The sequence below is a fragment of the Notolepis coatsorum genome, assembly GCF_963971535.1.
Source record: "Notolepis coatsorum genome assembly, chromosome: 4".
NCBI lineage: Eukaryota > Metazoa > Chordata > Actinopteri > Aulopiformes > Paralepididae > Notolepis > Notolepis coatsorum.
The window spans coordinates 80540237-80559025 of NC_140168.1; the positions used below are offsets into that span (position 1 = coordinate 80540237).

General features: G+C 45.1%; 1 protein-coding gene across 1 annotated transcript in view; it reads right to left on the bottom strand.

Moving 5' to 3' along the window:
• Nucleotides 1-5474: 5474 nt before the first annotated feature.
• LOC311226579 (carbonic anhydrase 4-like) overlaps nucleotides 5475-18789 on the bottom strand; it is a gene marked incomplete at its 5' end in the record, with an annotated part of 69839 nt that continues 56524 nt past the window's right edge. Inside the window, 6 exons of the mRNA XM_084311999.1 lie at nucleotides 5475-5613; nucleotides 6562-6725; nucleotides 7206-7284; nucleotides 8783-8878; nucleotides 9284-9432; nucleotides 11152-11239. Coding sequence (XP_084168125.1) covers nucleotides 5584-5613; nucleotides 6562-6725; nucleotides 7206-7284; nucleotides 8783-8878; nucleotides 9284-9432; nucleotides 11152-11239 — 606 coding nt within the window. The 3' untranslated portion in view covers nucleotides 5475-5583. The remainder of the gene's footprint in view (nucleotides 5614-6561; nucleotides 6726-7205; nucleotides 7285-8782; nucleotides 8879-9283; nucleotides 9433-11151; nucleotides 11240-18789) is intronic.

Consider the following 18789-nt stretch of genomic DNA (forward strand, 5'->3'; position numbering starts at 1 on the left):
GTTGTTTGCTTTGTCTAACTTTTTTGTCCTCTTTTGCTCACAGTCCTCTACCTGTCTTCACACCCTGCTCGCAAGTTCTGGATCTCCGTGTTTGACCTTCGCCTGCCTGGCTACTCTTCTCCGTGTGAATCTCCTGGACTGTCTGAGAACCCGAACCCGAACCCGAACCCGGCTATGACCTCCCGCTTGTCTGAGAACCTGGTTACCGCGTATTCTCCCTTTTCTTAATAAATATACCCGGTTTTCTCTGATTTGACATCGTCTCTGCCTGTTTGTATCTGCACCTGGGTTCTGGCTATAGTACAAACGTTACAGTATAATGTAGTACATGTAGTGTTTTGTCTCAAAATATACATAAATAAAACAAGATTTGACATGAAGTCACAACACTGTCCCTCAGGCTATGGCATAAAGACACGTACTGGGCAGCTAGTCCAGCAGTGGCCCCTCCTCGAGTTCCTCCTCTCTTATTTTGTCTCTTCGTAAAACAATGTTTTTCTATGTCTGCCTTCTCTCTCTCTCCCACTCTCTCCCACTCCTCCAACTCTCACTCCGTACCCTCCCTCTCTCTTTCTCTCTGTGCGATGGCTCTGTGCTTATGGAGCAGGTGGTGCATGGTTCCTGGTTGACTGGTCTTAATAACTTTGCTATGCTCAAGAGAAGAGCAGGTTTACATATGAACATCCATCATATGAGACACTGCCTCGTGTGAGGTGAAGAGAGAGAGAGAGAGAGAGCATAGAGAGGAGAGGGGAAGAGAGAGGAGAGGGAGATAGAGGATAGAGAGGAGAGGGAGAGAGGATAGAGAGGAGAGGGAGATAGAGAGAGAGGAGAGAGAGGCTAGAGAGGAGAGGGAGAGAGAGAGATAGAGAGGAGAGGGAGGGAGAGAGAGGCGAGAGGTGAGGGAGAGAGAGATGAGGATAGAGAGAGAAGAGATACTGTAGATGAGAGGAGAGAGATGAGATTAGAGAGAGATGATAAAGAGGTGAAGGAGAGAGAGAAGGATAAGAGAGAGAGGGATGAAGAGGAGAGAGATATAGAGAATAGAGAGGAGAGGGAGAGAGACATGAGAGAGAGGGGAGATGATAGAGAGAGAAATGGATATAGAAGAGGGGGAGGGAGAGAGGGGAGAGAGGAAAGAGAGAGGAGAGTGAGAGGGTGTGCGTGTGTGTGAGGGACAAGAGAGAAAGAAAAAAAATTAAGAGATTGTCTGTTTATTTATGCGACTTATGATAGATAGACAGTGTAGAAAGATAGATTGAGATAAATAGACCATCCATGTGTGTGATTCAAGAAAAGACAGTATTTGTGATGAGGTAGGTAGGAAAAGAGAGAGTGTGACAGATATACAAGAGCCAGAACCCAAACACAGACGCAGAGCGTAGAGACGCGGAATGGAGTAAAACCCAAATGAGAGTCTATTTATTTATAAGAAGATCTATGGAACAGGGGACTACTAGGAATCAGAGGGGGAACAGAACAAGAACACAAAACGGAATAAATGTCCAAACAAAAAGCGGTGCGAGCGTTGTTAAAAAAAACAATTAAACAAAGTATACAAATAAATAGTGTGTGTATGTGCTACAGTACGTGCCAACTGTGTGCGTGATGGGTCTAGTCCAGATGTAATTTGGAGTTAGCAGCTCAATGAATTAATTTCAGCTCAATTAAATGATCAAGAGAGAGACAGGGATAGAGAGAGAGAGAGAGAGAGAGAGAGAGAGAGAGAGAGAGAGAGAGAGAGAGAGAGAGAGAGAGAGAGAGAGAGAGAGAGAGAGAGAGAGAGAGAGAGAGAGAGAGAGAGAGAGAGAGAGAGAGAGAGAGAGAGAGAGAGAGAGAGAGAGAGAGAGAGAGAGAGAGAGAGAGAGAGAGAGAGAGAGAGAGAGGGGGAGAGAGAGAGAGAGAGAGATGGAGAGAGAGAGAAAGGAGAAAAAGAGAGAGATGGGGGGTAGAGAGAGAGATAAACAGAGAGAGATAGAGGGAGGGGGGAGAGATGGGAATATAGAGGGGGGAGGGAGGGGGGAGAGACAGAGAGAGAGGGAGAGAAAAAGGGGGGGAGAGAGACAGAAAGAGACAGAGAGAGAGAGACTGTGTGTGTGTATGTGTGTGTGCGTGTGCGTATGTCTATTTGTGTGTGTGTGTGTGTGTGTGTGTGTGTGTGTGTGTGTGTGTGTGTGTGTGTGTGTGTGTGTGTGTGTGTGTGTGTGTGTGTGTGTGTGTGTGTGTGTGTGTGTGTGTGTGTGTGTGTGTGTGTGTGTGTGTGTGTGTGTGTGTACAGCATGTGCTAACTTTGTGTTTTGGCATGATGGGTCTAGTCCAGATGTCATTTGGAGTTAATTGCAGCTCAATTAAATGATTAGAAGATAATAATCTCTCTATTGCAGACCCTATATACTAAATACTGCTATTTATTTAACTTGAACTTAGACCACTGTGGCATAATTTCATTGAGCTATAATTAACATAAAGATGCAGTGTCCTCTGAGCGTGTAGTCTTTTACCAACAAACTTGCAGTTCCGCGTTTGGGTTCTGCGATCTGATTGGCCACTGACGTACGCTCTCTCTACGCCCAAACAGCACGTTACGCTAGTTCTGCCTCTAACCTCTAACAGCCTGCAGCCTGCTAGCATTATCCCATTCATATCAATTGAAATAACGAAATAACGTATTGTTTTCATCTCTCTATATTAACGTGATTCCATCAACACAACATAAATGTTCAAAACACTACTTTATCATTGCGCGATCTTGCAGTGGTGGACGGATATCGCACCATTAAAAAACGTCCTGTCGTTCTCGCCTCGGCCTCGCAACTCAAGACAGTTTGCATCACTTCCCACGGTTCTCTGCACTTATTCTACCGGTAGTGCGGTAGTTAATTTCCCAGATAGCAAAAAATTAGTGAATCAACGTTGAAATAGGGTTCAGCAGAAATATTGAATCTATGTTGAAGCCTGACATCTAAATTATATAGATCGTTGTCTATGACCCTAACGTTGAATCAACGTTAGGTGTCAACCATAGCTGATACTATATCAATGTTGATTCAACCATCATCTAAATGGTAATCTACATGCACATTTTAGTTGATTTTATATTGAATCAATGTTAGACATCAATGTTTATTCAACCATAATCTAAATGGTACTCTACTTGTACATTTGTAACTTGTACATCTACTTGTAAAGTTAAGGAATCAATACTGATTAATGTACATTTTACATTAAAATATTGCTGCTGATATGTATACATCATAACATTACATGTTTTTTTCCTGCTGTTAAACACACTATTGTTAAATAAATAATAATACAATTCTTATATGACCATATTTCCAAAAATGTGTGAACAAAAATGACAACATGGCTTTTAAAATGAAATTTTATTTTTTTCTAGGGTATCAGAACTTCCAGTGACTAAAACTTTACAAAAAACAAATAACAGACCTTATAACAGGCTTTCATTAACAATATAGCCACTGCCAGAATAGTGACACACATATTGTGTGTGGTGAGCACACGCATTCATGCACAACGAAGACAAGATTGCAATCATTTTAACTATAAATTTATGAGCTCAAAGTATGAGCTCACTACTGACTGAAATGTCCAACAAAAAGCATCAATTGTCAAATAATATTGATCATATTAACTAGACTAGATGTTTGAGGAAATTAGAAAGGGAACAACAACTTAACCCTTGTGTCTGATCAGATTCGTATTTGTTTGATAACTTTGCAGTGATGAGCCAACATAATATGTGGCATAATCTTTTAATTATCTTGTATTTTTTTTTTTACTCTTCATAAATTGTTTATTCCACTTCAGCCCGATCATAACCACCACATATTCTTTTTTTTGTCATATTTAACAACTCTTTTCAGAAAAGTGGGAGTATTTCATTACAAAAATAATATAAAAAATGGTTATGATCAGGGCTGAAGTTGAATAAAATATTTATGGAAAAGAAAGTGGGAAATTATTTCAACATAATCTTTTTATGGAGTTTTTCAATTTAGTCCCCTAATAAGAGTATAATACTTTAGTTTTCAGACACAAGGGTTAAATATAAACAATGGCATAGGATTTGAATTTAAACACAGTGGAGCTTAGATGATCTACAGTTGTCCACGACTTATCCTCCAAGGCATCTGCTATATAATAATCTTCAGATTTACTTAAGTGTTATTAGTAGGTTACAGCAGTAAGCATTAGTTTGCTCAGTCAATTATGGCCAATTCGTTTTATATTGTTTAATACAGTTAAATAAATAGATAAATGAAAAGCAACCGAAAATAATACCAAACCGTGTCTTCAAAACCGAGGTACGTACCGAACCGTGGATTTTGTGTACCGTTACACCCCTAATGTTTCTATAACTCTCTCCCATATAACTCTCTCCCATACCCTTAACACCAACCGCTGAAGTGCCCTTGAGCAAGGCACTAAACCCCCAACTGCTCCAGTGGAGTTGCTCAGTGGCCAACAGTGTCAGACTGTGGTTGTACTGGGGCCTAACAAAATTAATAGTTGGTTTCAGGTTGGTTGTCAGTTTGGCCATGGGTAGGTAGGGAATTTATTTTATTTAATTTTTTTATTTTATTCTTTCCCACGGCGACTATGGATAGGGAATTTCTTTATTTAATTAAAATGTTCACAACAACATGGATGCATGTACTCTGCCAGCATGTTTAATATCCATAATACTAAATGTTTGACTAAGATTTCTATGAAACTTTATTAAAAAAAATAAAAAAAACGTTTTTTTTTTTTTTTTAATAATTTTTTCTAAAAACTCATAAAATATATTGGGTCGCACCTAAATCGGCAGGGTCGGTCGGCAACCTGAAACCAACTATTAATTTTGTTAGGCCTGGGCAGCTCCCAGGTGTGAATGGAACTCTGTGAATGTGAAGCAGGGCGTAGCTGAAAAAGAGCATCTGTGCTCAGCGAACCTACCCTGGGTAAATAAAGGTTAAAATTAAAAATTAAAAAAATAAACACTGCAAGAACAGGCTGAAGCATAAGTCATTCAAGTAGATGCCGTCCATGGAAGAACAGTGTCCAGGGTAATTCCTTGTACTGTATGAACCAGGGAAACAGTGTGCTGGGGTACCCCAAGTTTGACTCTGGTTCGCTTGACAATTAAGTTTGGGTCACTTCGGTTCCAAGAACAGGCTGAAGCAGCATATTCAAGTAGATGCCGTCCATGGAAGAACAGTGTCCATCAGGGTAATTCCTTGTACTGTATGAACCAGGGAAACAGTGTGTGCTGTGCTGGGGTAGCTGTGCTGTGCTGGGGTACCCTAAGTTTGACTCTGGTTCGCTTGACAATTAAGTTTGGGTCACTTCGGTTCCAAGAACAGGCTGAAGCAGCATAAGTCATTCAAGTAGATGCCAGGGTAATTCCTTGTACTGTATGAACCAGGGAAACAGTGTGTGTGTGCTGTGCTGTGGTACCCTAAGTTTGACTCTGGTTCGCTTGACTTAAGTTTGGGTCACTTCGGTTCCTTGAGATGCCTCCCTCCCGGTCTGGCGCATAACGAAGCCACTTCTTGACAGTTTCGCTGTAGTCCTGGTCGGTCAGCTTGGGGTCAAACTGTCGAGCAGCAGCTGATAGACACAAAAATAAAAAAGGGAGGAAGAGAGGTGAGATGATGTACGATGATAAGAGCACCCCTCACTTCACACGAGTGCGATTTTTTTTAATCACTCAATTACTCACTCTGTAGGTCTACAGTAACAAGCTACAGTCAGCATCCAGTTAGACTGGACAGGAAAGAGAATTAAGCAATCGCCTAGCCTGACACCAACAATGTGTATCCATGCACTTCTAGATCTATCAGTGTTTAGAGGGTCTATCACACCCTCTAAACACTGCTAGACCCTCTAAACACTGTGACAGACCCTCTAAACACTGTGACAGACCCGACAAACACTGTGACACCTCTAAACACTGATAGATCTATCAGTGTTTAGAGGGTGTGATAGACCCTCTAAACACTGTGATAGACCCTACAAACACTGATAGACCCTCTAAACACTGTGATAGACCCTCTAAACACTGATAGACCCTCTAAACACTGTGATAGATCTATCAGTGTTTAGAGGGTCTATCACAGTTTGTCGGGTCTATCACAGTGTTTGTCGAGTCTGTCACAGTGTTTAGAGGGTCTGTCACAGTGTTTAGAGGGTCTGTCACAGTGTTTATAGGGTCTATCAGTGTTTAGAGGATCTATCAGTGTTTAGAGGGTCTATCAGTGTTTAGAGGGTCTGTCACAGTGTTTGTATCAGGGTGGGTGTCGTCTTAGTCTAGTGGTGAGAGCTGTGTTTGTTTCAGGGTGGGATGCTTAGTCAAGTGGTGAGAGCACTCAAACCACAACTACAATCATTGTTGGTTCGACTACCGGTCACTTTTTGACTTTTGCTGACTTATACAAGACGTATGAGGATATAACATAATGTACATTATGTACCTTTTTTCCTGTGGTCGATCATTTACATCTCTCTTGAGACTTGTGGTGCCAGCTAGCTAACATCTATGATGAAATGAAACCTCACCAAATCTTTGCTGATTTTGATCGAGTCCTTGAACACGGTCCAAACCACAGCCTCGTTGCAGGCGGGGGTGGTCAAGGAGCCCAGGTAGCGGTAGTACTTGGTACGATCCACTCCTTCTAGCAGATCGTCCAGCGAAAGGCCTGCTGGCAGGGACGCGTGCTGACCTGAAGACGAAGAGACACAGACACACTTTCTCAGAGACGAAGAGACACACGTCCTCAAAGAAGAAGAGACACAGACACACATCCTCAAAGAAGAGACACACATCCTCAGAAAAGAGACGCAGACACACATCCTCAGAGACACAGACCGGTTAACTGTCTGTCGTGTGATAGTGAAAGGGTTAACCGTCTGTAGTGTGATAGTGAAAGGGTTAACAAGTCTTAAAAAGTATTACGTTCATAATTCTCCATTTAAAGCCTTAAAAGGTCTTGGTTTAACTTGTTGAACCCTGCAGACAGTCAGCCTGATAGGAGATGATTTAACTTGTTGAACCTGCAGCCAGACAGGAGATGATTTAACTTGTTGAACCTACAGGCAGACTGATAGATGATTTAACTTGTTGAACCTGCAGCCAGACAGCCTGATAGGAGATGATTTAACTCTCGTTGGACAAGGCAACACATATCGAAACATCCTCTTACCTTTCAGCATGACGTTGCTCAGGTGGGAGGTCAAGGCGTTCCAACTGGCAGGTGAGTTAGTCGCATTTCCAGACATTTCCTGTCAAAACGCAGTCATGGTTTAGCGCTCGAGTCTATTGTACCCTGTTCTCTCACACACACACACTAAAGCTGTCCCCGAAGCCTGTTTTTGGGATTCGAACTTCGTCAGGGTTTTTCAAACGGACATTTGATCCTACGTTTTTAATTAAAAAAAAATCTTTAAAAAAAAAATGTATTTCTTTTTTTATATATATAAATATCCTCAAACTAAATCCTCAATTTGAATAAAGTGAGTCTTTTTCTTTTATTAAATCAACTTTCTTTAATGAATATAATTCATCAGTTTTTAATACTATAATATTAGTGTAGCCTAATCTCTATCTGCAACTGTGAAGAAAAACCCCATTGGTTTAAACAGAATGAATAGACATAAACAATTAAAAATAATAGATTTATTTTTTTAATTAAAAATGAAAATTTTCTAATGTTGATTTAGAATTTGAATGCCAACGTAATGAACGAAGGTCCGAACGTTCGAACGCCCAAACACACACACACACATCCTCACCTCGTTGAAGAAGCCGAAGGCAGCCAGCCCGGCGGGGTCGGCGACGCCCAGCGACGTGTTCCCGCCGTAGGACGACTTGAGGTTCACGATGTGCATCTGAGGGGAAGCCATGCAGGGGTTAATGAACATCTGGGGCTCAAAAACGCTCGCCTGCGCCCACTTCTTTGGACTCCTTTTTCAACGCACCTGCATCTTTTTTCTATTGTTTCAATGGTTTTATATGAACCTACAGGCAGACTGATAGGAGATGATTTAACTTGTTGAACCTGCAGCCAGACTGATAGGAGATGATTTAACTTGTTGAACCTGCAGCCAGACAGCCTGATAGGAGATGATTTAACTCTCGTTGGACAAGGCAACACATATCGAAACATCCTCTTACCTTTCAGCATGACGTTGCTCAGGTGGGAGGTCAAGGCGTTCCAACTGGCAGGTGAGTTAGTCGCATTTCCAGACATTTCCTGTCAAAACGCAGTCATGGTTTAGCGCTCGAGTCTATTGTACCCTGTTCTCTCACACACACACACACACACACACTAAAGCTGTCCCCGAAGCCTGTTTTTGGGATTCGAACTTCGTCAGGGTTTTTCAAACGGACATTTGATGCTACGTTTTTAATTAAAAAAAAATCTTTAAAAAAAAATGTATTTCTTTTTTTATATATATAAATATCCTCAAACTAAATCCTCAATTTGAATAAAGTGAGTCTTTTTCTTTTATTAAATCAACTTTCTTTAATGAATATAATTCATCAGTTTTTAATACTATAATATTAGTGTAGCCTAATCTCTATCTGCAACTGTGAAGAAAAACCCCATTGGTTTAAACAGAATGAATAGACATAAACAATTAAAAATAATAGATTTATTTTTTTAATTAAAAATGAAAATTTTCTAATGTTGATTTAGAATTTGAATGCCAACGTAATGAACGAAGGTCCGAACGTTCGAACACCCAAACACACACACACACACACACACATCCTCACCTCGTTGAAGAAGCCGAAGGCAGCCAGCCCGGCGGGGTCGGCGACGCCCAGCGACGTGTTCCCGCCGTAGGACGACTTGAGGTTCACGATGTGCATCTGAGGGGAAGCCATGCGGCGGTTAATGAACATCTGGGGCTCAAAACGCTCGCCTGTGCCCACTTCTTTGGACTCCTTTTTCAACGCACCTGCATCTTTTTTCTATTGTTTCAATGGTTTTATATGTACAGTAAAGTACAGTACAAATGTCAATCAATCAATCACAGTGCAGGTGATTGATTGATTGAACATTTTATTAACAGATTGCAGAATGGGTACAATACAGTACGGCTCAATACACACAATTGTTAAGGGGATGCAGACCAGAGAAAGACTTTCGTCTTGTTTACATCAGGGTCCCCCATTTTGAATTCATAATGAATTGTAAGTAAGGGTGCAATTAGCACCGTGCAATACATTCTTTGTGGATCTAGCCCCCAGTCTGATCCCTAGTCGAACCCGTACCTCCATGGCGTAGCGCTTGCCGTTCACCGTGTGCTCGGACCCCTTCACCTCAGAGCCGTTGCCCCAGTGCAGGTGGAACTGTAGGCTGTCGTAGGCCTCGGACAGACCCCCCCCGGACACCTGCACGCCACTCCTCAGAGTCACTTTGACTGGAAGACAAACAAACAGAGGGTGGGTTCAGCTACGTACCGCGACGCTACGGGTTCAAATCCTGGCTTATGACCTTTCGTCGAATTGTCATGGTGCACAATTCGTCTAACTAAACTGTCCCTCTATTCATAACTGCCCTCTATTCATAACTGCTAAACTGTCCTCTATTCATAACTGCTAAACTGTCCTCTATTTATAACTGCTATTTGCTAAACTTCTCCGAAGTTGCCTACTGCAGCTTTAATAATCCAAAACACAGAATAATGCATTGAGTTTTAAAGCACATTCTTGCATACAAAAAAATAAGTTATTCCAGAAAGCCAGGGCACAAAACGTTGAATAATAAACTGAACAAGCATAACATGCACACAGAGTCAGACATGATGGGGTTGTACAAGAGCATGTGGATGAAAAACATCTCCATACAGGCCTACATGTCCCCGTCCTTAACCACCCCTAGGTCAGGGGTCTGGACTGGGAGAGAGGTCCTCTAGTCTAGGTCAGGGGTCTGGACTGGGAGAGAGGGCCTCTAGGTCAGGGGTCTGGACTGGGAGAGAGGTCCTCTAGTCTAGGTCAGGGGTCTGGACTGGGAGAGAGGGCCTCTAGGTCAGGGGTCTGGACTGGGAGAGAGGTCCTCTAGGTCAGGGGTCTGGACTGGGAGAGTGTCAGAATGCAGGTAGGTGAAATCAAATGGTTGAAGGCAATCACAGAGACAGAGAGTGTTTACTCTTGAACAGGTTCGACTTTAATAGTAAGAACACAGAGTAAATTCTAAGAGAGAACAAGTGCTAAAAGCACAAGTGTAAGATAAGGTAAATGGGAGCTTATTGGAGGTCCACAGTAGAACCGTCCGCGTTATCCCCGAACGCAATTAGTGAAGACCTGACAATGGACAAGCAGAAGAGAGGTATGTTAAATAGAGACCAAATACCAACATACCACACACACCCCCGTGACAGCCAATCAGGAACCACCCCTAAGTGACAGCACTAATTGACAGGGAAATGACAGGTGACAAGCCCAGTGACAAATGCCAGGAATGTGGGTGGTCACCGACCGAGGTCGGTGTCCAGAACGTAACAGGAGAGAGGTCCTCTAGGTCAGGGGTCTGGACTGGGAGAGAGGTCCTCTAGGTCAGGGGTCTGGACTGGGAGAGAGGTCCTCTAGGACAGGGGTCTGGACTGGGAGAGAGGTCCTGGACAGGGGTCTGGACTGGGAGAGAGGTCCTGGACAGGGGTCTGGACTGGGAGAGAGGTCCTCTAGGACAGGGGTCTCCAGGGGGTCTTCTTGTTGGGATGGAGGTGATGCACTGAACACAAACTACACCCAGACTGACTGGAGACTCGAGTGAAAGGAATCCTGTTTCTCCTCAAACTAGAAACTCTTTACAAACAGTCTGGTGGCGTTGTTCTAAATGACTACTAATCATCCTGTTTATTTTTGTTCCTCTTTATGTGACTGAATACTATCGTTTATCAATACATGTTCCCTATAGTTTATCAATACAGGTCCCTATCCTTTCTCAATACAGGGTCCCTATCCTTTCTCAATACAGGGTCCATATCCTTTCTCAATACAGGGTCCCTATCCTTTCCCAATACAGGGTCCCTATCCTTTCTCAATACAGGGTCCCTATCCTTTCTCAATACAGGGTCCCTATCCTTTCCCAATACAGGGTCCCTATCCTTTCTCAATACAGGGTCCCTATCATTGCTCACCTGTCTTGCCGGTGTTCTCGCTCTCGTACAGGGCAGAGGTGTTGCCGAAGGAGAAGGCAGTGAGGGCAGAGTCCTCGGTGGCATTAGCCTACACAATGTCGATGGGAGACTGTCTGGAACCATTGCAATTGTCTGGGGCGATAGTGGGCCAGTGCCTGTCACCTGGATACAAAATATAGTATAGTTTAGTAATACATAGATATTATATGATGGAGTGTTAAACATTTTTTAAAGTGTCTAAAGTGAATGTTAAAAGTGAGTGTTTAAAGTAGAATGCGCCAACATTATGGGAAATTATCTTATCGTCTTCTCCAGAGTCAGACAAGAAGATAGATACCAGTTTCCTCTCTGTGCATTCAGTAGAAAGATATCCTGCTGAAAGCTAGCCTAGCTTAGCGCAATGAATGGAAACAGAACAGGCAAGCTAGCCTAGCTTAGCACAATGAATGGAAGCAGGTACAGACCAGCTAGCCTAGCTTAGCACAATGAATGGAAACAGAACAGGCCAGCTAGCCTAGCTTAGCACAATGAATGGAAGCAGATACAGACCAGCTAGTCTACTGTAGCACAATGAATGCAAGTGGATACAAACCAGCTAGCCTAGCTTAGCACAATGAATGGAAACAGAACAGGCCAGCTAGCCTAGCTTACTGTAGCACAATGAATGCAAGTGGATACAAACCAGCTAGCCTAGCTTACTGTAGCACAATGAATGCAAGTGGATACCCACCAGGGGATCATCCCTATGTTCCCCCGGTCCTATGTTCCCCGGGTTCTATGTTCCTCGCTTTGATTGATTATAATATGACACTCATAGCAGAATTAGTTATCAATAACCTACCTGTATAAATGTTAAAAGTTGTTGCAAATATTTGTTTTCCCTCATAAATATACCACTATATACATTAATTTCTTATATTAGTTTTAAAATGACCATTTAACAGTTTAACAGTGCTCTGAAAATGCTCTGAGAACATGCGGTCATCATTCACTGTTTTAAGCACAAACACATTAGGGAGGGAGGGAGAGAGACAGGCCCGGCCTGTATGCCTGCACCCTGCCATGTTGGTTTACCATGACTTTTTAGCAAGCAAGGTAGCAGCAATGCTAAGCTAACTGATTGTGCCAGTGTATCCTGTTAAAGAATACATCATAAGCCACATTTTGAAACGTTACTGACGTTAGCCTACATAAAATGTATAACAGTATATACAACAGGTGGATATCACTAAACACCAAAATCAAGAAACAATCATAGCTAACTGCTAACGCTACTAGCTAAATTAGCTTCAGCTAGCAGGCATGAATAACTGTTAATATAATATTCTCTACCATGTAAAAACGAACACGGCACTACTCTGCTGGCGTTTGCAATCGAAAGCATACATACAACATACAACATACAACATACAACATAATCGACATTATTGCCATGCAGTACTCACCGATGCAGAGAGACATGAGGTAGCAGCCAGGAAGCTGCCGCACAGGTGCATTCTGGGAGGCGGGGCAGCACAAGTGCAGTGCAGTCTGGGTGATGAGACAATGACGACAGCATGTTGAGCAGCATCCGTTGATTCAACATTTATTAGATATTGGCATTTCAATCATTAAAATGCAACCACAAAACAATATTGATTCAATGATATGTTTTCAACATTAGTCAATTGCTTTAAAGGTTAATGGGTGATTCAACATCAATCGTCGACCTTAACCAAAAATCAAGCATTGTGACCATAAATCAACATTGAATTAACACCTTTTGCTATCTGGTTGCCATGGTATTGGGTCTTTGGGTGAATACTTCATTGACGGGGAAGAAGAACACTGATAGAGGTGTGTGGACCGTCCTGCGAGCACCTGCATCTTTTTTCTATTGTTTCAATGGTTTTATATGAACCTACAGGCAGACTGATAGGAGATGATTTAACTTGTTGAACCTGCAGCCAGACTGATAGGAGATGATTTAACTTGTTGAACCTGCAGCCAGACAGCCTGATAGGAGATGATTTAACTCTCGTTGGACAAGGCAACACATATCGAAACATCCTCTTACCTTTCAGCATGACGTTGCTCAGGTGGGAGGTCAAGGCGTTCCAACTGGAAGGTGAGTTAGTCGCATTTCCAGACATTTCCTGTCAAAACGCAGTCATGGTTTAGCGCTCGAGTCTATTGTACCCTGTTCTCTCACACACACACACACACACTAAAGCTGTCCCCGAAGCCTGTTTTTGGGATTCGAACTTCGTCAGGGTTTTTCAAACGGACATTTGATCCTACGTTTTTAATTAAAAAAAAATCTTTAAAAAAAAAATGTATTTCTTTTTTTATATATATAAATATCCTCAAACTAAATCCTCAATTTGAATAAAGTGAGTCTTTTTCTTTTATTAAATCAACTTTCTTTAATGAATATTGTTGTGAAGGGCCAGATTAAACCGAATATATATATTTATTTATATATATATATTTAATTGTATTTGTATATTCTCTAATATTCCCTGATATCCCTTGTATATTCCTTGTACAATATGCATTGAATATCCATTCTAGCCTACTGAACATCCCATAATAGTCTCCATTCTACTATTGGTCGAGACCTTGGTGCCAGGCTGCCATACCCCTCAGACCCAGTTCAAACGTACCGCTCGACATGTACGAACAGTAGGAATTTGGCTACCGCACCACTAATGGGACTATTTGTTCATAGTGCGTATATATACTGCGCTACTAAAGTAGGACTTTCTTTTCAGTCCAGTTTCTTACCCTCCAATAGAGTCACAGACGTAAAGCCTCCCCGCGATGCCACGTGTGGGAGTAAGGCCAAGTTCGGCCTACCATCGGTATTGAGACATCGTGTATATTAATATTTGAATAGTCATATTTGGCACTATATCGTCGAGTTGGACGTAGTCTATTAAGCTAATAATAGTCTGTTAATATATAGTGCTTCGTGCGGTGAGAATACTACCGTAGTCAGTACCCCATCGTTTCGGGCAGAGAACTGGCTGCTTACCCAGGGTGGTTGACCCTATGTGAAGCTGCACCCGAGGAGCCCCAGAGCCGACGAGCGAGTGGACCTGTATACCGGATTATTCTACCGACGACAGCCCGCCTTCCCAGGCACGGATTATGCTTTGGATACTTTGATTATTCTATGGATAAAGACCCCCGACACTACCGTGTGTTGGAACCCCCCCCCCTGGAGAGGACGCAAGGTGAGGAGACGCTCTGCAAGACGAGGTCTCTCCACATCTCTCCCCCGTGGACCGGAGAGAGCCGGCCCACAAAGAGTCCACCTGCTTTCATCTGTGGTCCAAGGATCGCCGGCGCATTGAACGGCACTACAGTGGGTTCACCTGGGATACCCTTGGCCGGACGAGGCAGCTGGATTCTACCCCCCCCCCCCTCCTACTCCTGTCGGCTTACAAGTGACCGGATTAACCCCCTCTAGTGTATCCAGCCTATAATCATTAAAGTATCATTGCTGTTATTCCTTAACTATTCCAGGTCGTATATTTACCACCTGCGCCTTCAGAGATTGGACATTATCTATTGATATACCGACGAATACTCCTTGCCATAAAAGTGCATACTATTTCAATTCATAAATGTAATTAAGTGATTAAGTGTTTATTCTACACACCATCGCTGTGTAGGAAATAAAGACCTGTTTCTAATTCGTACATTTGTGTTGGATCCGTTTCATCTACGTGAGAGTGTTCATGATAATATATTTATGCCGTGTACTGGGTGGCCGAATATTAAGTACAAAGGTAGTGGTAGTAAGTATCATATCTAGTAATACAGTCAGGGAATTGTACCCCTCAGTTACAATTGGTCCTTCGAGCCGGATGGTAATTAGTGTAATATTAATATAGTGTTATTAATATTGAAATGGCCTATGATGAACACTCCACGAAACGATCCTCCTAACCAACGCCCGCAGCGCGAACGACGGCTCCCTCAGTACTTAGAGGCTTACGCTGTCAGTCAACAACCTAGTCTTCTACTAACAGTAAACGCGGTAAAACTAGAAAGTAAAAGTATGTCTAACCCCAACGCCCAGACTACCCCGACCATAGAGGCCCCTACGGGCTCTAATGTAACTGACCAAGTTCACGGTGGGGACCAGTGGGAACCAGACATGACTTCACACCCCGCCAGTACTGAAGAAGTAGTCCCCGATGAGTCCCGGGAGGAATACAACGCTACCGAGAGAGAACTCGGCACGGAAGAAGACGGGGAGAGCACCGTGGAGATAGAGCTCCAAGGCTCCGCAAGGAGTACCCCGAGGGAAGGCTCCCCTATACAACCGCCTTCTCCCAGCGAGGCAGAGAGGACCCTACAGCAGGCATTCCTCGTCAGCCTGAAAGCCTCTACTGAACGCGATAGACTCCAGGGTGAACGCGATCGATTGCAGCTACAGCAACGGAGCGAAGAAGAGCACATACGCCTGGAAATAAGACGCATTCAGATGGAAGAGAATGTGGCCCGAGACCGAGCAGACAGCCAGCGAGCAGCTGCTGGTGCTCTACGGGACGCAGAGCGCGACAGACAGCAAGCGCAACTAATAGAACAGCTGATCAGACGGACAACACCCTCTCCCTCCGCCAGAGGCTCCAGGAACTCGTCTAGACACACCTCCAGGGCGGCATCCCCTAGCCGAGTAAACAACCCTGAACTTGACCAACAGACGAGGTCTATACCCCCCACAGACCACCTCCCCCCACCGGTCCAAGCGAGACCTAGCAACCGGGAAGGAGCAGCATATCCTGTGGAGAGGCTAAACCAGAGACTACAAGCACTGGATGACCTAACTGAAGACGAAGAGGAAGAGGAGGAGAACCGCGCCCGAAGACAGCACAGTACTCTACCGGACCAGGAGGTCCGGTACAGCCCAGGCTATACTCCCGCGGAGCTGCGCTACAGACCCCCGACTCTATACACGGGTGAGCACGACGCACGACCCGCACCGAGGAACAGCACCTGGACAAGCGGGCCATGGTACACTGCCGGTACCAGCCCATACCAAGGAGCGGGAGGAGACTCGCCTAGGAGGCCTCCCCCCCAACGCTCGCCGATGTATCCACAGTCAGCGTCATACATTGGCACGCCTATGGTACCCGACTTCACCCAAGAGAACCGGGCCCAGTATACAGAACTCCGCATGTGTCTGGAGACCATGTTGGTGGATGTATTGGATGAACGCCACAAATACGCCATCCTACTGCAGCACTTAAAGGTGCCCCGCGCACATAATATAGCGCTCGCCTACGCGACTTCCACCACCCCATACACAGCAGCGCTGGTAGCACTGGACCAGAGGTATGGGCGCATATGGGATTACGTGATCCAGGAGATCCGACACATCGACCGCTTACCCCCAGCAATAGACAATCGAGCACTGGACGACCTGTCCATCAGAGTGCAGTCCCTGGTAGGGATGTTGGGAGCGCAAAGAGAGAAGGGGAAGTATGAACTTTACGCCAACTCAAATGTGGAAAGGATCCTGGAGAAGCTGCCGCCCGCTCGTCAGGAGCGCTTTAGGCGGCAGAGGGACCACAGAGACCCGAATGGCCCCGAACCGAACCTCCTCGATCTAGCAGACTTCCTGGCGAGAGAAGTCAGCAGCCTACGGCTAGATACATTCGGACGGAGCACCCCTGGCTCCAGAGAAGGAACCAGACGACTAAATGATGGAAGAAGATCGGTGACTGTGATGCACCAATCGGAGTCAGTACCGAGCAGCAGGAGCCACAGTACCCCCTCCAGAACGGAGAAGTGGAAGATAGTGTGCCCCTACTGTGAGAAAGAACACTGGCTAGCGCAATGTGACTCCTTCCCCAAGCTGAACGCGGAGGAAGCAGGTCAATGGATAAAGTCCAACAAGCGCTGTTTTCGCTGTGCGCGCTCACACATGGCAGCCGAATGCCGCTTAAAGAAAAGGTGCACCAAGTGCGATGGAGCCCATCTGGACATACTTCACGACAGTAACAGACGGCGCCCTTCACCTGCACCATCCAGCCGCAAAGCGAGCGTCATGTACATCGATCCCGCCAGCAGCAGTGGAGCCCGAGTACTCCTAAAAGTAGTGCGTGTGACACTAAGCTACCAGAATAAAGTCCTGGACACTTACGCCGTCCTCGATGACGGGTCAGAGAAGACCCTGCTGCTCGCCTCCGCTGCGGCCCAGCTAGGGCTGCGGGGAAGCAAAACCCAAATGACAATTCGGACAATAAGACGAGATTTGAAGACGATAAAGGGCGAGAATGTCTCGTTCTCTATCGCAGCAAGCGGCCAGCCTGAGCGACGGTACCAGATTGCAGACGCTTTCACCAGCCAAGAAATAGGACTGTCGCGGTACACATACCCCGTCGCCAAGCTGATGGAGAAATATGCACATCTGCGCAAGTTACCGATCCCGCTCATAGACAATGCTGACCCTGTTGATAGGCTCCGACCATGCAGACCTCATTGTCCCGATAGACCGGGTTCATACCGGACCCCGAGGCTGTCCTGCAGCAGTCGAGACCCGTTTGGGATGGACTCTCCAAGGCCCGCTCGCCAAATCTCTCAACCGAAGTACAGCCACTAGATGTCTCCACTCCCGAGTCACAGAGGGAGAAACCGCACTCCTGCAACACGTAGAGCGGCTATGGAGCTTGGAACAAATGCCCTTTAAGAATGGAAAGAAAGACATTCGCTCTAAAGATGACATTTACGCCATTCACCTCCTCGAGACAGGGACCAAGAGAGTCCCGGTCAACGGCGTGTTGAGATACGCCACGCCACTCCTGCGGCGAGAAGGAATGCCTACTTTCCACGCCAAGACAGACGCCATAGAACGGTACCTGCTGAACACGGAGCGGCGCTTAGCCAAGAACCCCGCCCAAGAGAGTGTATACCGCGCTGAGATTGAGAAGCTCATCACAGCGGGACACGTCACAAAGATGGACATTAAAGAGGCTGACCAGACCACTGAATCGTGGTACGTGCCCCACCACAAGGTCCATCACAACGGTAAAGACCGCATAGTATTTAACTGCAGCTACCAGATCGGATCCCAAAATCTGAATAAAGAGTTACTGCCCGGTCCCACACTCGGCCCCTCCCTACTCGGCGTTCTACTCCGCTTCCGCCAGGAAAAGGTGGCCATCAGCGGGGACATTAAAGGAATGTTCCTGCAGGTGAGATTAGTAGAGGCGGACAAGCCCCTGTTACGGTTCCTATGGAGAGAGAAGCCAGGAGATGAGCACCCAGCCATCTACCAATGGGAAGTCCTCCCCTTCGGAACGACGTGCAGCCCCTGCTGTGCGACATTTGCACTACAGAAACATGTAGCAGAGGACCCAGCAGCGGACGAAGAGGTCCGACGCAGCGTAAAGAACAGCTTCTACGTAGACAACTGTCTACAAAGCCTTTCAACCCAGGAAGAAGCCGAGGCTCTCCTGATTAAACTCCGCGCCTCATTGATCAAAGGCGGCTTTGATCTCAGGCAGTGGGCCAGCAGCGATCCGCAAGTACTGCGCAGCCTCTCCTCCGAGGACAAGGCAGCCAGCAGCGAGACCTGGATGGCTACAATCCCGGGAGAAGCCCAGGAGATGACCCTGGGATTGGTGTGGCGATTCAAAACAG